Source organism: Gambusia affinis, linkage group LG11 (genome assembly GCF_019740435.1).
Source record: "Gambusia affinis linkage group LG11, SWU_Gaff_1.0, whole genome shotgun sequence".
NCBI classification, from domain to species: Eukaryota; Metazoa; Chordata; class Actinopteri; order Cyprinodontiformes; family Poeciliidae; genus Gambusia; species Gambusia affinis.
Window position 1 is genome coordinate 24,394,660 of NC_057878.1, and position 19,331 is coordinate 24,413,990.

General features: G+C 36.3%; 4 protein-coding genes and 1 pseudogene across 6 annotated transcripts in view; 4 read left to right on the plus strand and 1 right to left on the minus strand.

Moving 5' to 3' along the window:
• Positions 1 to 309: 309 nt before the first annotated feature.
• On the minus strand, positions 310 to 5,642 carry zgc:162396 (uncharacterized protein LOC555292 homolog). Of its 2 annotated transcripts, none has more exons than XM_044132223.1 (7): positions 5,580 to 5,642; positions 4,220 to 4,565; positions 3,992 to 4,152; positions 2,974 to 3,190; positions 2,063 to 2,163; positions 1,790 to 1,927; positions 310 to 1,664 (listed from the first exon to the last, which is right to left on the minus strand). In XM_044132223.1, the coding sequence occupies exons 2-7, from the start codon at positions 4,328 to 4,330 to the stop codon at positions 1,574 to 1,576; spliced, it is 819 nt and encodes a 272-aa protein (XP_043988158.1). In that variant the 5' UTR covers positions 4,331 to 4,565; positions 5,580 to 5,642; the 3' UTR covers positions 310 to 1,573. The 2 variants fall into 2 exon arrangements, with proteins under 2 accessions (XP_043988158.1, XP_043988159.1); XM_044132224.1 differs by lacking the exon at positions 5,580 to 5,642 and adding an exon at positions 5,450 to 5,571.
• Positions 5,643 to 9,749: 4,107 nt separating this feature from the next.
• On the plus strand, positions 9,750 to 10,682 carry LOC122839808 (olfactory receptor 1D2-like). Its single transcript, XM_044131777.1, has one exon. The coding sequence runs from the start codon at positions 9,750 to 9,752 to the stop codon at positions 10,680 to 10,682; it is 933 nt and encodes a 310-aa protein (XP_043987712.1).
• Positions 10,683 to 12,930: 2,248 nt separating this feature from the next.
• LOC122840353 (olfactory receptor 5F1-like) lies at positions 12,931 to 13,863 on the plus strand. The gene has a single exon (XM_044132678.1). It carries the CDS (start codon positions 12,931 to 12,933, stop codon positions 13,861 to 13,863), a length of 933 nt encoding a protein of 310 aa, XP_043988613.1.
• A 1,957-nt stretch (positions 13,864 to 15,820) lies between these two features.
• Positions 15,821 to 18,355, plus strand: LOC122840354 (annotated as a pseudogene).
• adarb1b (adenosine deaminase RNA specific B1b) overlaps positions 18,241 to 19,331 on the plus strand; it is a 124,954-nt gene continuing 123,863 nt past the window's right edge. For both annotated transcript variants that reach the window (XM_044132926.1, XM_044132925.1), the window contains exon 1: positions 18,241 to 18,450. The gene's annotated coding sequence lies outside the window, so the exon portion shown is untranslated. The remainder of the gene's footprint in view (positions 18,451 to 19,331) is intronic.

A 19,331-nucleotide genomic window follows, 5' to 3' on the forward strand; every position in this document is an offset into this window, starting at 1 on the left:
ACAAGGGCCGTCAGTGTGTGATTAACTCATGAATAGAAAACCAGGTCAAACTCAGAGGCTCACTAGGAAGCGCGGAGGATGATTTCTGTTAGAAAAGTCAAAACTCTGTAAGAGGGGCCCTTATAGACTTTAAGTCCAAAGGTGGAATATTAATGTCCACTGTATTTTGTATCACTCAAACATGGATTCTTAAGAGAGCAATAGAATAAATATAACACACATAAAATGTTCATAACGTATTTTCACTGCCAAAATGAGATCCTAACGTATAAAAAGCTATGCAGGCAAAATAAAAACAGAGAAAATACATTTTAATGTGAAAACTTTATTGCTTTAACAATATTTTTCATTTTTGTACAAAATATAATCATGATATTGCAATTTACTTTTCAAGTTTGAACAATTATATGATTTGATACAACATACATATTTATGGGTAAACCTGTAGAATGCTACAAAAGTGCTGAGATTGTAACTTATCCTAATTTAATGTAGTGTTTGACTGCTTCTAATCATTATTCCAATGAATAAAAAAATATTTTGATCCACCTAAAGTTTGAATTGGTCACAAGAGCAAGGAAAAATGGGTGATATTTTGCTTTCCCTCTGGTAAACATTCAAGTTTGTTGCAGAAATTTAGGGTGTAAAATTTACACACGTTTTAGAATGCAAACACATAAGAATCTCAGATTCAGAATCGGAGATTCTTTTGAAATGGTCAAAAGAAATGACAAGGTGTGAAGATCACAGTAAAATCCAGCAAGCATCACTCAGAAATGTTTGGAAAATGCTCCGCTAACAAAACATGTTTCATACAAAAGATCCCTGCAGTGAAAGGCAAGTTTGGAGAATGAGTACAATGCTGACACTCCAGATCTGCAGATGTACAGAAGAGTACAGTACTCTGACTAAAACATACAAACAGATCCAGTGAAGAAAAATAATAGCACAGGATGTTCTAATTGGAGGACAAATTAGAAAACACCTTGATAAATCACTACTTGAAGGTTCTCCAGAAGTTGTAGAGACAGACCAAAATGCAAACTCTAAACTATTAGTCAAAATATTATTGTAAATGCAAAAGGCACAGTATAAAAGGGATAGTAGAACAAATGAACATCCTACCCAAACATTCCAATTTGTACACTCCTCCTAAAAACTGTTTCAAATATCAAGAGATTCTTTGCCCCGTTGTGTAAAGTGTTTCTCTCTTTGTGTTTTTATCTGACTCACCTAAATGGAATCAACTTGAATTGTACTCATACCTTTGAACAAATTTCATATTTATTACAACATGATTGTGTCACTCTTAGCTAATGATAAGCTAACGCCCTTAATTATCAAGCAATTCTATTTTCTCTTTTTAAATCATAATAACAGAAACTACTCAAATGTTGTGTAAACCTTCAATCAAGGCAATTGCTAAAACTACTCTGAAATTCTGCCTGGGTTTTAAGCCAAATAAGCACAACAGTCCACTGTCTGGTTGTTGTTAGGACTTTATGAATTACAAATTGAAACATCATGAAAAACGTCTTCCAGTGGTTAGTAGCACATAATGTTGTGGTGTTGGTTACTGTGGCTTTGAAGCCAGGATGCAGAAATACTCCCACTCCCGTTCTACTTCAGTGTCAACAGAAGTGACGCCCATTTCATCCAGGAACCTGCAATAAAAACGCTCATAGATTAGATGTACATATATATTATTTTCCAAAACTGTGTAACTAAACACCTAAATGCAAAACATAGACATCAGAATGTGCTTGTCTGTTTAAGAACGGAGAATTACCGCTTCTGAATCTTGGCCAGCATGTCTTCAGCCCCTTGTGGGTCTTTTTTCTTGTAAGAATTGTACATGGACCAAGAGCTAATAAAACCCACCAATGTTCTGACAGAGATCATGGATTTGCAATGAAAACTCTCAATCCTGTTGGATCAACATAAGAGGAAAACGTGCATTTAAAAAAGGAGTCATGTTAACTACAATTCTGAAAGCATCTAGGTTAGCTTTAATTTGTATAATAACCATTTTTATAACATCAGATCAACTACAAAAGATTACCTTTCCTTGTCTGGAAAGGGTATGGCAGAGTACAAGTCTTCCAGTTTACTCTCTGATGCAGCGACTGGGTTGCTCGTGTAAGGCCGCAGCAACTCCTTCACCTGCATAATATCAACAGTGAAGGGTCTAGATAGAAGCTCTGTCTTATTATTTCTCAATATCAATTCTGCATATTTGACACAGTTAATCATAACATGCAGGTGGAAAGGTTGTCACTCATGACATGTTCCTCCAAAGTTGTTTTGTAATCTAATTGGAGATGTGGCCAGGACACCGACTCAATGGAGAAATGAAGCTACAGATAGGTGTTAAACTACAACTCTACTTCCTGGTCTGGAACCTGACTTTTACTTATTTGGAGGATGACTAGTTAACTGAAGTTTTCATGACCAAAAGACACTCAATCTGTAAGGCGAAAGTTGTGTGGAGTTTGATTGTTAACAGGGTCTAATCTAATTAATCTAAAGAAGACATGTTCTCACCATGTGCAAAAGACGAGAGGTCAGAAGCTAAATCTGATGCCAGTTTTAAACAGAAAGGCTCTATCGTCATAAGACTAACTAAGGCTGGAAGTCTAAGTCTTTAGATGAAAAAAATTCACAGCAAGGAAAACGACATTGCAATTGTTATGTTTCTTTCATCCTGGAAATGTCCTACAAATTTGTCAAATGGAAAATTCAGTGGCTGCTTTTAGTCAGTACGAAATCTGCAAATAAGAGGAAGTTGTTAATGTAAGCATTTTATTCTGTTTTATAAAATACATGTAAACATTTGCTGCAGATTCAAGCCAGAAGTTAATAATTAATTCACTCATTGTACTTTGATTGTCTCCGAAGACAAGGCAGATCCTTCAGATAAGATTTAAAATTTAACTTCAACCATAAAAATTATGTTTTTAAACCAACACCTACCTCCTGGTAGATATGGTTTAGCTTCTCTCCGCAGTTCTTATAGTTTAATCTGATGTTGCAGTCCGTGAAGCCCAGCAGAGCCATGCAGCCCCTCGGCTTCAGGACCCGATCAGCCTCAAGCAGAAACCTGGTCGGGTCGAACCAATGCGCTGCCGAAGCTGCTGTCAACAAGTCTACAGTGCCATCCTCAAAAGGAAGTTCTTCTGCTGTCCCCGTACTGAAAATGTACCAAAGAGAGACAAGTATAGCAAGTGACCATCACATTACCAGTCAGTCTGGCTTTAAGGAGAGAAAAAAGTACAAATATGTCAGATCATCCAGTTAGCTCACTCAATTTCTCCAACCTAAATATTCTGCTTCCTACCTGTTACTCAAGAAATGAAGAATAAACTTGTCACAATAAGCTATTACGGTAATCAATCAAATTAAAAGAAACCTGATAACTCCCATTCTGAAGGTCAAATTTGTTTACAGACACTTTATAATTCACTGTGTGTTTATCGTTTTTGGTTGTTGTGTTTTATTTTGGATATTTAAAATGTCTTCCAGTTTCAGGAGTGTGTGTGGAGTGTTCTGCACAAAATTATAGTTTATTGGTCTTTGAGGGGGAAAATATGTGTTATTATGCCTTTTTTAATGCATTACTTGAAAGGCGTCTCAAAACATTATTTATCACAATAATTTCTGAGACAATTAGTAACTTAACAAAAGTTGTTACAGTGACAGGTCAACTTGTACTGAAGTTTGAGTCCCATCATGAAATGGATGCTGTGATATCACTTTGTAAATCGTGTTTTTGTGACAAATTGCATTGTAGTTGTCACCTTATAAAGGAAGGACTTTAGTTTATAAACGATATTTTCTTCAAAACGTCAGTAAAAGATAGATCAGCAACAAGGCAGTAATGTGGAATGGTACAAGCTTTGTTATTCAGCTAAGCTTTGAATTTGTTTCGCATACAAAAAGAATTTCAGAATTTGCAGGTGAACATTTACACCTGCAGCGAACCTCTGCATACCGGTATGTGATGTTAGTGTATCCCGGCACGGCCCGCGCCTCCTCCACTTGGAAGTCACTGATATCAATGCCAACCACTTCTTTGAAATGGGGTGCAATTAGTCGAGTATGCTGACCAGTTCCACATCCCAGATCCACAGCAAGCACATGCGGCTGTCCCTTCTGGGGATGAAAACGGGAGATAAATTCTTCATTAAAGAGAGAAAAGATTACTTCAGACAGGGCATACCTTTTTGTCCAAGTACTGAATGATAACGTCCTTGAGCGCAGTTGGAGGTGTAAACCGATACTGTTGGTAGATGGAAGCATGTTCCTTCCCTTCAAAAAGTCGGTAAGCCATTGAGAAGTTTCACTTGCTTTTCTTATCTCTTGCCTGTTGTAACTAGCTTTATCTCTCCTGCAGAACAGTCTCTGTCTTTGGGAGCAAAGTTCGTCTTTTGTCTCTTTTAATGCCTTGTTTCTCTTCACTTCCCCTCTCTGCCAATCTTGTTACTGTGTAACATATTTATTTTCAAATCTCCTGCCAGGCACCTGTGAGGTCTTCGGTCTTGCAGGAATGAAACCTCCCAGACATCCTACAATTCAAATAAAACAGATGAAAGCAGTGAGAATTTAAAGATGATCGGATGAAGATTTGAACTTTATAAAACAAGTAAATAAAAGTGGTCTGATCAAGCTTCTTACTGAAAGCTGCCTATGTAGAAGGTCCTGTTAGCTCAGCTGCAGAGCTGTTGACTGTACACTGGGCCTCCTGCTTACCCCTTTCCTTTCATTGCATATTTCTACACATTACATCAGATAAACTAACTACATTATGTGAAAAATTACACAAACTAATGAAATAATGCAAGTAAAATAGAATCAAGCTTATTTTCTTGTCTGTAAGAATAAATGAGCCAAGTTTTTCTAAAACGGTTTATGTTAATAATACAATCCATTTGTTGTTTAGTAACAATACACTTTAGACGTAAGACTGCCAATATTATACTTTGATAAATTATTGAATAACAACAAAGACAGTTGAACACAGATCTGTCTGTCACAATAAATGTGTAGTTGATTCAGTTATTCACGAATGTCCCAAAAGGAAATGATCATCTGACAGAAGGGTGATTTGAGAATCCACAGGACAAAAAATTAATACTATGAGAAAAAATAAAGAACACTTGCAGAAGACAGGTAAAACACAGACCTGCCCTGAAGAACCTCTTCTTGTTTAACAGTAGTTAGCATTCAAGTTAATGTTGCATTACTGGCCCCTTCTGCTCCAGAGAACAAATTACAGTCAAAATATGTCTTCAACCATCCTTTCTATGTTTATACCCGTTCGTCCTTGTTGCCTGTCTATATGAAACGGCCACTGAATGAGTCGCGATCCGACAGAGACGAAACATGTTCTCTCAAATAAACCAGAACAAACACAAGGATTTATTTATTTATTTATTTATTTATTTATTACCGTGGGCTGCAGATTAACGCTTCCGTACAAATGTCAAAGTATGACCTTTAAACGACATCCCATCTTGTTTACAGCATAAATGGTGAGATTTATTAAGGCAGTACGGAAAAAAGCTCCAGCAACAACTTACCCTTAATGTTTGGCTGCGAGCAATGTGAGGAAAAGGAAGTAACGTGGACACGAGTGCACACCATATAGGACCTTCAAAATAAAGCACCTCAAGACAATCAAATTCGCGAAATAAAATATCAAATACAGTGGCATTCTGTATTTTAAATAAATGCATTTTAAACTCTGTTATATAAGCACTTTTCTGTAAAAAGAAAAGAAAAATTCACACCTATGCTGCCTGGACTCAACCAACTTTTGGAAAATCGGATGTTCAACAACTCCTCTGAATATCTTGTATTTTGTTCATAAAATGAATGACCCCTCTATTCAAATATACTCATTTCAACTTATATTTTAACTACACAAAAGTTGATGCATTCCATGAATGTTGTTGCAGCCTCTAGTAAATTATTTGTAAACTAAGTTATTAATCTGGTCAGTGATATTGTACTCCTGTTATTTTTAAAGCACACATGCAAATGCATTATTAATTGATAAATAAGAAGAAAAAAACACTTTTGTTGCACCTGGAAAAGACAAACATTTTGTTGTTGTCTTACCATTAAGAAACCACTTACTGCATTCTTGATGACTGTCACTGAAGCTCTACTTCTGCTTTTTCAAAGCAGTTAATGTATAACTTCACATCGATTTGCAGCCATTTTCATGTCGGAGTGTAAACTCTGAGTTGGGAGTGTGTGGCCAGCAGCAGCTTATTTGGATTTAAAGTGATGAAGCCATAAATGAGGCTCATTCTGAAAGTCTACAATGCCATCCTCAAAAGGAAGCTCTTCTGCTGTCCCCTTACTGAAAATGTACTACAGAGAGACAAGTACATAAATTTGACAGATTACCAGTCAATCTGAGTTTAGGGGAAAGAAAGCTAGAAAGAAAAAAACTAAGACTTGTGTAACGCTATATTATGAAAACTGTAAAAATAAATGTCAGCTCAAATTGAAAAAGAGGTTAAATGCCTATTGAGTAACATTATTCAAACTGTTCTTGTCTGATTGCATTCTTTCCTCTCTCAATTGCTCAGATAGAAAAAAAATCTGCCTAAAATCTACGTGTAATGATGGACTCAGACCTTAACTTCCAGAGACACATAAAGACATAAAGGACAAATTTTCCATTTTCTTGAGAAACTCATCCATGCATTTATTTTTAATCAGATTCATTATTGAAAGTGTCTTCACTGGTTTTCCTAAAAAGTTAAACAACTGCAGCTGATCCTGAACACTGCTGCCCACATTTTGCCTAAAACCAGAAATTAGTGATCACCCAATTCTAAATCCTTAACTAACTCCCTCAGAGAATAGACTTTAAAGTATATTTGTTTGTTTATAAATCATTCAAAAATGATACAGCTGACCTTTGCCTGCCAGTATGGGATGTTAGCGGCCCAGGCCTCCTCCATTTGGAAGTCGCTAATATCAATGCCAACCATTTCTTTGAAGTGCAGCTCAAGTAGTCGAGTATGCTGACCCGTTCCACATCCCACGTGCAGATGTCCCTTCTGGAGATGAGACAGATGATAAGTACCTTATTAAAGAGAGAACAGGTAATTCTCAGGCAGGGCATACCTTTTTGTCCAAGAGTGATAATGTCCTTGAGCCCCGACGTGGGCATAGACCATTGCTGTTGGTGGATGGAAGAGTATTTCTTCCCTTCAAAACGTCGGTATGCCATTGAGAAATTGTGAGGTCTTTGATCCTGGTGAAATAAAACTTCCTGGAATTCCTAGAATTCAGTTTAAACACTCAAGCAGTGAAACCATGAACAGCAATTTAAAATTAAATCAAGATGAAGATTTGAACGTCATAAAGTAAGTGAATAAAGTGGTCTGGTAATGCCTTCCAACTGTGGAGCAGGGGAACCAACTGTACAGCAGCCTGGATTCTGTCAGCCAGCCGCAGGGTAGGGTTGCCACAATCCATGTGCATTATTGGGTTAATGACTTCATGTAGTGTGAAACGCTTTGGAGTCCTATGGACAAAATAAAGCACTGTACAAGTGTAGGCTATTTTAACCGATCATTTTGACAGGCCTACTTACGCTTTAGAAAGCAAATAAGTGTTTTACTTTCATTGCAGCACAACAGCTCATAAAAACAGAAGCAAAAGCAAACATGATTAGGCTAGCCACACTTTGTTTCTTTCCATTTCTTTGTCATGATTGTTGTTTTGATGACCATTTGCTACAAGAAAAACTATTTTTTAAGTTCTGCACGATGGGCCTTAGAGGAAGCAAAGTGTGCTTAATTGCACCTGAGGGATAATAATAATGACCTATTGACCATTTCCAAATGAGGCAGCGAGCATAATGCTATCCCAAGGGTTCTCATTAAGTTTTAAAATATCAAAGGAATTAACTTAGACATGCATTTCTCCTCTGCTTAAAATGTGTATCATCCTTGTACACTGAGGCATTGAATCCCAAAAGTTGTGACTCACTGTCTTTGTTTACTTGTTTCATCACCTCGAGAGTTTTTCCACAGTACAGAGCTGAGAAACATGAAATACTCAGTGGTCAATTGACATTATTCAATATTAACAGTGCCAAAATTATTCATATCCCTTGAACGTTTTCATACTTTGTTACGGTACAACCAGGGATTGCTATAATGTATTTGAATTTGATGTGACAGATCATTAGAAAGTAGTGCCAAATTTTGAAGTGGATGGAAGTGGTTCAGATTTGTACAAATACAAATCTGAAAAGTGCATTTTTACACACCTCTTTTTACTCTGAAACCCCTAAATAAAATCTATTGTTTTTATTAGTCTATTATCATATACCTTTATTTACTCATTGTATTATTATCTTTATTTACTTATCTAATGTTTAGCTTCTTCTTCTTTTTTTTTTTCTTCTTTTCTCCAAAGAGTTTTTGCGGCGCCAGTGGCTCGTATTTTTGGGACAGTAGGCAGACAGGAAGGAGGGCGAGGAGAGGAGTGAAGACATGCGGCAAAAGTCGCCGGGACCGGGAGTCGAACCCACGACGTCCGCGTCAAGGACTAAGAACAAATACCTATAAATCAGTTCATCTTGGTCAACTTGAAATTAGATGTCGCAATGGGGTTGATGCAGAATATGTCCAAAGTAAACGGGGGCACCTAAGAGTTGATTAAAAAGAATACAAGCCTCAGTGGGACTTTGTCCAGGTGGAAATATGTCGCAGTGGACCACTCAGTTAGCTCCAGTTTAATCTAAAGACACACCAGATAACTTATCATAAGAAGGAAACCATAAGTCTTCCAACCGAGCCCCATGCAGCTAGACACTCAATCATCACATGCAGCACTGCTCCTAACCACCTGGTGAAACAGACTACCCTTCAGGCTCACACACTGTGGTCTGGTTGTCAGGTATTCGTAGATCCAGGTGAATGTCACCTGTGTCTTCTGGAGTTTCCAACATAGGAAATCAGGCTGAATTGAGTTAAATGCACTGGAGAATTCAAAGAACATGATCCTCACAGTACTGACTGCTTTGTCCAGAGTGGGTTAGTTGAAGCAGGTTTATGGCAGCATCTACAACATAGGTGGGGAAATAGGAGTCTTTCTTGTAGCTTGATAATGTGAGATGTCAGAGAAACAGGTCTATAGTCGTGAATGACTGATGGGTGAGATTTCCTTGGTAAAATAAGGAAATCTCTGCACAGGCCCTTACCAATATCTGGACCTGCAGGCCTGGTCCAGTTCAAACTTCATGGCCTTTTTACTCTCTGTTTACTGAGATTATATAAACCGGTTAATAGTTCATCCTTCTATTGTGTTTTCATAGTTAAAAGTGTTGCAATTACTTTAGAATGTAGTAAATGTTTAAGCTTTTCAGAATACTTTCCTTGTTTTAACTTCAATGACCATGGTTCATATAACTGGATATTCAAGAACCTCCAGAACTTCCTCAACTGTCAGTGCTAAAACAGCTTTCCATAGTTTCTTAATTGTTGCTTATTGCCCCTGAGATGCACCACTCCTTTCTGTTCCTGTTAAAACAGAAAATATTCATGAAGTTGGAAAACTCCACCTTTGTCTTTGTGTTGGAAAGCACACTGATTGGCTGCTTGGAAATCCATGCTTAGCTGATTCTTAGTCTTACTAAAGAGTGCGAAGAAGCTTGACTCATCACTTGAAGAGACTTGTTTGCCTTTGAAACAATAGACACATTTCTTAACCCTAAAACAATGAATAATGTCTCAACAATTTCAGTGTTTTTTCTTTCAGGTCTGAATGAAACGAGTCGGAATCACAGATCAGTTCTCTTCTTTTTCAGTTTGATGTGTTACTGCATTACTGTCCTTGTAAATGTTTGTCTTATTCTGATCATCATCTTGAATAATGAACTTCATGAACCAATGTATATTCTGCTCTGTGCTTTTTGCATGAATGCACTGTATGGAACAGCAGGTTTCTATCCTAAATTTCTGTCAGATCTGCTCTCTCCTGTTCATGTCATCTCTTATTCAGGCTGCCTTCTGCAGGCTCATGTGTTGTACTCCTTCGCCTGCAGTGATCTGTCCATCCTTGCCCTCATGGCGTATGACCGGTATCTGGCTATATGTCGACCACTGGAGTACCACTCTGTCATGTCGGTGCAAAAAGTCATGAAGCTGGCGTCCTTCTTTTGGTTAACATCAGTTTTCATTGTTGCAGTCAATATTTTTCTGACATATAAGCTAAAGTTATGCAGTCCATATATTAACAGACTTTTCTGTGTAAATTGGAGCATTGTGTCACTGGCGTGTTTCTCTAATGAAACCTCTATTAATGAAATTGTTGCAAATATTACAATACTAATTTATATTCTTCATGGTTTCTTCATTGTTTGGTCATACATGTATATTATTAAAAGATGTGCCAGTTCTATAGAAAACCGGGCAAAGTTCCTGCAAACATGTGTGCCACATTTAATTTCCTTGTCCACCTTTATTCTGACTATTTTGATTGACATTATTAATAATCGACTTAGTTCTGCAAATTTAGCCAAGACTCTGCAAAATTTTATTGCGATGGAATTTCTTGTCATTCCTCCCTTGATGAATCCACTCATTTATGGTTTCAAACTGACCAAAGTTAGAAACAGAATTATTACTTTTGTTACTCTCAGATATAAATAAATTCAAGTACATTTCTTTCAGCTGTATTAATGAGCAATGCTTTCATAAATTTTTATTTGCATTGATTTTTACTTTCTATTTAGTTTTTTTTCTGCTCAGAAAAGTTTTTCTTTTGATATTCTGTGAAAATAAAAATGTTAAAAATAATGTCACATATAAGACGACGGTATCTTTTGTCAATCTAATCAAGGCTAGTAAGGCAGCTGTGGAAATTATCTGTGGAAAATATTGCCTACATAACAGACCTGACAAAATGAATATTTTAGCTGTTAATTGGCTGCTTCATCTTACAGGATATTATTTTAAACATATTTTTTCTTCTCTTTCAATAAGTTGCATCTTTACTGATTAAAATCTAATTTTAAAATGGGGGAAAAAGCTTTTCCACAAGATGATCAATTCATCCATTGTTCTGCACTTAAAACAAGTTTGTGTTATGCTGATAGGTATAAAAGGGATTCCCTCTTGGGAAATAACAAGGATCACAAATTTTTAAGGGAGATCATTTCTGTAGAGGGTCAGACATTTAATCATGAGGAGATTGTCTTCCAGTAGGATGTCCTTGGAAAATTTAAATTTCATGTTTCCAAATTATCATTGACCTATTTTTCATGGCCACAATTCAAAATGAGACAATAGAGCGTGCCATTACAATCAGGTGTGTGTAAACTTCCCAATCAGGTAATGGCTACAAGAAAAATAGCTGCTGTATGTTGCAGCTGCTGTCCAGGTGGAGATGGATGCCTCAGCTGCTGGTCCTTAGGCTTCGTAACTGGTGATGAGAAATGTACACCAGCATGGTCATCATTGGGCATGTATTTAGTACAAGATGCATCAAAATCCTTCAAACTAACAGCTATTTTCCATGGTGGAGCGACACATGGGGCATAGTAGCAACAACAATAATGTGTCACATTATAATCATTCTTGTAAATGTTTGTGTGTTATTATATCCATGTGTATTTGAACACACTGACATCCAATGTTATGTCATGATTAACAAAGGCAACTACAAAGAAAAGTGGAAAAACAAAAAGGTAATTTCATTAAGGAAAAAATCAATGTAAGTCATATGGAGTGTTGAAAAAAATATAATTTCTGATAGCCACATTCACATTAAATAAAGTTTACACACTGCTACTGGCATTTTAGGAGGCCAAAGGCAAACTACGCAGTTGAACGCTCACAGATGTATTATTTAAGTGCACCTCCTTAAACTCTGTGGGTTTTGAATTAGGGCTAGGAACCAATGACTGAGGGGTTAGCATCTGTCCCCTGTAGGCAGTAGAGGAGGTGTGCAGGTATGCATGAGTATATCAGGCTCAAATAGATAGAATTCCACAAATAATTATTTCATGGACTCAATAAGAAGCATGCCATTCTGTACAGCACCTGCCTGTAGTGTTTTTCCTACGCTGCTTTGTGCCTGAATAAAGGAATCATATGATCAAGACCAAGACTGAGGCGTAATTATCCAAAACTAAGACCAGGAGCCGGAGACACTTCAACTGTCTCCTCTCAATCTGGAGGAGCAGCAGCTCCATTCTGAGCCTCTCCCAGATGTCCAAGCTTTTTACCTTTCCTTGGAAAAATAAATACAGAAACAATCAGAAAGGAGCACAAAAAAACTAACTTGTCTATGCCTCTGTGAGATATGGAACTGAAGACTTTGGCACCCAGACTTACATTAACAAAAAGAGTATTTTTACTACATGCAAATTCATCATACAGACTGGTGCACAACATATCTTCAGTCATTGTGTCTCTTTATAAGTTACAGAAATCAAGCAAACAGCTTTCCATATTTGGCATTATTCTGTTTAACCATTACTTGTATACATTGAATGTTTGAGCAGTGTCTTTAGTGGCACACACTTTCACTTAGCATCAATAGAAATGGCAACAATAAACACAGGAACATGGACAGAAATTTTCTATCAAAAAGAGACCAATAAATAGACAGAAAGGACAACAAAACTAAAACACAAACAACTGTGGATCATGATGTACATTTGTGGATTAAATGGTAGTATTACTTCAAGGGGGAGTTAATTTAGGTTCAATCTAGGTGTCTGTAGAGTCAAGTGAGACTTGTTGAAGCCTCCAGTGTCCTCCCAATCAATGAGCTGCATTGCTGGGAAGAAGGGTTATTGGCTGGTTTGAAATCCCACTGCAACTGTAGGTTTTGCTATATTCAACAGACAAACATTAGACACTGTTACAGAGCTGGTTACACTTCTCAGCCAAGATGAACAATGTTTCAGCTATTTCAATGCTTTTTCTCTCAGGTTTAAATGAGACAAGAAATTACAGATCAATTATTTTCTTTCTCACTTTGGTGTGTTACTTTATAATCATCCTGGTAAATGTTTGTGTTGTTCTGATCATCATCTTGAATAATGAACTTCATGAACCAATGTATATTCTGCTCTGTGCTTTTTGCATGAATTCCCTTTACGGAACAGCAGGTTTCTATCCTAAATTTCTGTCAGATCTGCTCTCTCCTGTTCATGTCATCTCTTATTCAGGCTGCCTCCTGCAGGCTCAGGTGTTGTACTCCTTCGCCTGCAGTGATTTGTCCATCCTTGCCCTCATGGCGTATGACCGGTATCTGGCTATATGTCGACCACTTGAGTACCACTCTGTCATGTCGAAGAAAAGAGTCATCACTTTGGTGTGTCTTGCTTGGTTAACACCTTTCTTCATTATAGCTGTAAGCACCTTATTAGCTTCTAGGTTGAAGCTATGTAGCCAGTATCTAAACAGACTGATCTGTTTGAACTGGAGCATTGTTGTGCTTGCTTGTTTTCCAGCTGAAACTATAATTAACAGCATCATTGGAAATATTACAATAGGTATTTATGCTCTTCACAGTGTTGTCATTGTGTGGTCCTACATGTTTCTCATCAAAACTTGTGTTGGTTCTATAGAAAACAGGAGAAAGTTCATGCAAACATGTGTGCCACATTTGATCTCCTTGCTCACTTTTTCTGCTACTATACTTTTTGATGTTATATATATTCGATTTGAGACTAAGAATTTACCACCAACTCTTAAATACTTTGCCTCAATAGAATTTCTCATCATTCCTCCTATAATGAATCCACTTATTTATGGTTTCAAGTTAACCAAAATAAGAAAAAAACTTCTAAGTGTGGCAGCTATGAAATGCAGACTTTAAAATTCTGTTTTTCCTACATATAGAAACATATAGACATACATATAGAAATTCTACACAACATATTTTATACAACTCAGTTTGTCAAATACTGTGTGCAGGTTGGCTGATAGAAGAAACACTTTTGTCAGCGTACATCGATTTGTCATATTCTCAAATATCTTATAACTCTGTTCAGTGATATTTAACTCCAGGAGCATCAAACTCTGTTTTTTTTTTTGTTTTGTTTTTTAAATGATTTTAATCTTTTTTGTTCAAGCCTCACTGATCATCCTGAACCACATTTAGCCTCCTGCAATGACATAACAGTTCAAAAATTGATGTAAATGTAAGTGAGTGTTTTGTTTCCCACTCAAAGTAAATATAAGAGATAGTTTATGGATGGTCAACAAATTAAAGAGACATGTATACAACACAAAATGAGAAAATCATAATGGTTGATGAGAATATTACAGATTCCCACAGTCTGAGAGAGGCTGAAGAAGGACTGTGTTTAATAGCTTAAAAGTAGCTTAACAAACACAGATGGCACACAGGTTCATGCAAACCTGTGTGCCACATTTGATCTTTTTGATGTTATAAATATTCAATTTGGCTCAAAAGATTTACCTTCAAACAATTAAAAACTTCATTTGTATAGAATTTCCCATCATTCCTCCTATGATGAATTCACTTATTTATGGGTTTACTCTGACTAAAATACGAAATAAAATTTTTAGTGTGGTCACTCTGAAAATTAAATAATGCTTTTGAAAAAAAAAAAGAAGGTCTCTCACCATTTTTGATAAAGTAATGTCTTGCCATTTTGACTCTGTCTTAATTTAGGGTCTGTTTCATTTTTATATTTAATCTTAATTACATTCTTTTCCCATTTTCATTTAATATTGTTGATCTAGATTTCAGAATCAATGCATAAAGCATATATGTCTCTTCATCATTATCAGTAAATATTTCCTTTCCTCAGTCATTTTAACCAGCATTGCCTCTGTAATTTTTGGTCTTTTCCATGCTTTGCTTTGTTAGCTTATTTTTGTTTTAATTTTATTTTTGTCATTATTTTATTTCCTTTCTATTTTTATAACACGTGAAACAATTTCTGTTGTGCTTTCTGTGTATGAAACTGATGACACTGATCACAAGTTTTAATTGAACTAATTAGGACAGTGTACATTAATTAACACATCAACAATATGTCTGTATTAAAATACGCTAGTGTGAGCTCAAATTTACCAGCATAATTTCACCTGTAATTCTAATACAGATGCTTTAAAACATAAAACACATTTAGAAATTTGGTTCTTCGGTATCCAACTTTAATTTTTTTTGCCTGTTTTATTTTACTGTTGATGCCTCAAGTAGCCACTGGAGGGCAGAGATGAGCAGCAGAGCCGGGCTTAGGCATTTGGGGGCCCTAGGCAAGATGTGTGGTGCCCTCCCACCCCCAGCCTATCCCTGCACTCCCAACTAAATATATTAGACGACTGTATATTTTACATCATGTAGCATTGTTTTACAGCAAACCTGGGTAAACAAAGCTCCATGATAGATGCAATAAAACACCAAAAAATGTAACCAAAAATAAATACTACAAAATATAACACAATTAAAGTTTTAATTTTAATCCACCGCTGTTTATACTGATTTTGTGATTTAAGAGTAGATGCAGTCTCAAATCAGACGACCACTTCTCATTCGTATAATAAGGGAAGAATGGATGAGTAAAAGTAAAAATAAGAGATAGAAAATGTAAAAAGAACATCGAAATGCAAAAGTCCAGTGGAAAAAAACAAGATAAAAAATAAGATAAGATAAAAGATTAAAGAGACATAACTGGATCTGTATGAGTAAAAGATAAGGCATTCAAAATATTTTTAAAACAGTAAAATTTATAATATAAATGTATAATTCACTGAAACTAAAATGGAAAAATAAAGATGCAGGTAAATTCAGTTATGAAAACATGAGGTAAAGTTATCATTTTTTCCATTTATTGGAGCACTTTAAGCTATTGATATATTTTTTATATTATTTTTAATTCTGTCAGTTTCAGTCATCAGTCATTGCTATTTCATTATCTAATTAATTCTGTTTTTATGGACATGTATGTGTCCACTACCACTGCCATCTCCCTGGGTCAACCTAACCTGGACAACTGTCCCACCTGTTAGCTCGGCCATTTGCCTGCTCTGTAATGTCATTGTAATCATCCTGCGTTCCCTCCTTCCCCATCTGTCTCCTCCTGTGGAATCAGTTGTGACTTTGTGAAGCATCCGACTTTCATCCAGTCAATGTTCTGCACTGAAAGAAAGAAGGGTTATTGGCTAAGTTGAAGTCCCACAGCTACTGTTGGATTTCCTAAACTGAACAGAGAAGCGAGATTAGACATTGTCAGAGAGCTGGTTAAGGAGCAAAGACACGTTTCTGAACCAAGATGCACAATGTTTCAACAATTTCAATTATTTTTCTTTCAGATTTAAATGAGATAAGATATTACAAATCACCTCTTTCCTTTCTCAGTTTTTTGTATTATTCTATATTATAATTGTAAATGTTAGTGTTGTTCTGATAATAATTTTGAATAATGAACTTCATGAACCAATGTATATTCTGCTCTGTGCTTTTTGCATGAATTCCCTTTATGGAACAGCAGGTTTCCATCCTAAATTTCTGTCAGATCTGCTCTCTCCTGTTCATGTCATCTTTTATTCAGGCTGCCTTCTGCAGGCTCAGGTGTTGTACTACTTCGCCTGCAGTGATTTGTCAATCCTTGCCCTCATGACATATGACCAGTATCTGGCCATATGACGACCACTGGAGTACCACTCTGTCATGTCGAAGCAGAGAGTCATCACTTTAGCTTGTCTTGCCTGGCTAACACCGTTTTGCTTTATTGCTGTAAACACTATCCTTAGGTTGAAGCTATGCAGCCCATAGATCAATCGAATCATTTGTTTGATCTGGAGCATTGTTGTGCTTGCTTGTTTTCCATCTGAAATGACAGTTAACAGGATAGTTGCATATATTACAATATTAATTCTGGTTCTGGTCTGCTCTGCATCCCCAGAACCAGAACCAAACGAGGATAAGCGGCATTTAGCATCTATGCACCACAAATCTGGAACAAACTTCCAGAAAACTGTAAAACAGCTGAAACACTGGCTTCCTTTAAATCTCAACTAAAACCTCACTTGTTTAGAGTTGTATTAGAAACGTAATCAATCGCAAATTTATTGACGGAATCTGACTTGATGTTGTTTTTTTTTATTGTTGATTCTGTTGCATTCTGTTTTTGTGTTTGATTTGATGTAAAGTACTTTGAAAAGCCTTGCTGCTGAAATGTGCTATACAAATAAAATTTGATTTATTGATTGATTAATTTACGTAGTTACGTTCAAGTTGACAAAAATCCAAAAGAAAACTTTAAGTGTGGCCACTACGAAAATTAAATGACACTCCAGCAGTTTTTCACTTTGTAAAATTAAGTTTCTTGTTCTTTTATGTTTTGTTTGGTAAAGTAAAAATTTTTCTAGCAGCCGTGTTCACACTTTTGTGCTTGTCCACAAGAGGTCAAACCTTGTTTTCTTTTTTTTATTTATGTTCATAATTCCACAAATGTTTTTCTTGCCTTTTTCTGTACGATTTAGAAGTTAAAAAACTATAGCTGTGTAAACATTGCATACATATAAAGTATAGTCATATATCATAATTATAAGATGGCAGAAATTTTCTATTTTACTGTACATTCTAGCTGTAGTTTTATCAGGTTTTTGTAACATACTCATTTCTATTGCAGTTGTTTATAACAGTTGTTTGTATAAAATATACATTTTAGTTTGTATTTATCTTTCTTGCGTGTTTATTTTATTTGTAATAATTTTAGTTTTAAAATTCTTATGTGGATTTTAAGAGCCTGTAATATCTTCTCATTGTCATTAATACAGTTGTGGTTCCTATAAGTCCATCAACCTAACTTGTTATCATATCTTTACCACAAATTTTCTTTTTTGTAAAAATCATTTTTAGCCTGTATTTCATCGCCTGCTATTTTTGTTTGTATTGTACTTTTTGTGTATAAAAAGTGCTTTGTCAATAAAAGCCGACTGATTGATGTACTGTATAAATGAGAAATCAGTATCTGAATTACCTCATTTTTGTCTCCTTAGGAGAAAAACAGCCTGGAGAAAAACATTAAAATGTTTGTTTCATTTTTCATTTTCTTGATTATAAATTAAATAAAGTATATATTATTTTATTATTATACTATATTATTATTTTTGTTTTATTTTTTGGACAATATTTCATTATTAATGCCACTGCTTTTTGACCATTTCTGTAAAAATCTGTGCGGTCTCCCCGCCACCAGGCGGCGGTAATGTCTCGCCCCCTCCCTGCAGCAGAAGAAGCGGGCCGACAGCAGCCTCTGAACACCGCAGTGCATGCTACCGCTCAGCCTGCTCCTCTGTTCGCCTTTCTTCCACAGCAGCGACGACACTGAGGAAAACAGACGTCCTGTCTGTGATTTTTACCCCAAACACAGGAGGACTGCCCGCGTCCTGACAAGCCTGCTCGCTCCCCTCCTGTCTGCCCGCAGTGAGTATCCTGGTTTTTGGTGTCATTTCGGGGCTGCAGTGGATGGAACATGGTTCCGGTGGTGTTTATATAATATTAGGATGGTAATCCTCTACAGCAGCGGCTCAAAATAACACGAAGGATTCACATAAAACATGCTCGTCTCTTCATATAGGCGCCGCAAATGAGAGGGATATATTTAAAGCTTGTTGAGGGATTTTAAGTCTGTTATAATTATCAATATTCAGATAATAATAATTGTTATTATTATTATTGCACTCCCCCATTCCCTGCACCTCCATCCAGTTCTGCTCTGTCAGAGCCTGAAAAGGTCCGCTCTGGAGACCGCATCGTGCTCAATTAACGGGGATATGGGAGCATTAAAGCCGTGCTGCCTTCAATGCCGCAGTGTGTGCGGGGATGCTCTGCAGGTATGACCCGAAAAAAGCGTCCTCTCTTTATAAGTCCTTGGAGGACAAAAATAAATTAGTTAAAGTGTGGATACTGTGCATGAATGTGGCAACGGCGCTTATTTATTTATTTTTTTTGTACATAGTGTATTAGTTTTATTACTATATTAATGTTGTTTAATCAGATTATGGTGTCATTCATGCCTAGTTTCTCGTTCCAAGGAATAATTCAAAAATATTTAATCCACTTTGCCCTGTAAATGCAATTTTGCAGGTATTTTGGGAAATCATTTAAATGATCCAGTAACTCAGGTGACTCTGACACAGAAGGACCTTTCTAATGACCCCTACTTGAAAGGACAAGGACTGTGAATTGTTAAACATTAGATTTCTTCTGGTAATCTCGCATGACCAGTTGTTAGCAACAGATTTTATATTAATATACATTCTGTTGCTGAGGATTGACCAATTTTGGGAATTTTATTTCTGATA

Excerpts from the sequence above, each read along its gene's own strand:
- zgc:162396 (XM_044132223.1), bottom strand. The coding sequence starts at position 4,330 with ATGGCTTACCGACTTTTTGAAGGGAAGGAACATGCTTCCATCTACCAA. Across the intron at positions 3,191-3,991 it reads TACACTAACATCACATACCG|TACGGGGACAGCAGAAGAAC; the intron begins GTATGCAGAGGT and ends GTACATTTTCAG. Across the intron at positions 1,928-2,062 it reads CCCTTTCCAGACAAGGAAAG|GATTGAGAGTTTTCATTGCA; the intron begins GTAATCTTTTGT and ends TTGATCCAACAG.
- LOC122839808 (XM_044131777.1), top strand. The coding sequence starts at position 9,750 with ATGAATAATGTCTCAACAATTTCAGTGTTTTTTCTTTCAGGTCTGAAT.
- LOC122840353 (XM_044132678.1), top strand. The coding sequence starts at position 12,931 with ATGAACAATGTTTCAGCTATTTCAATGCTTTTTCTCTCAGGTTTAAAT.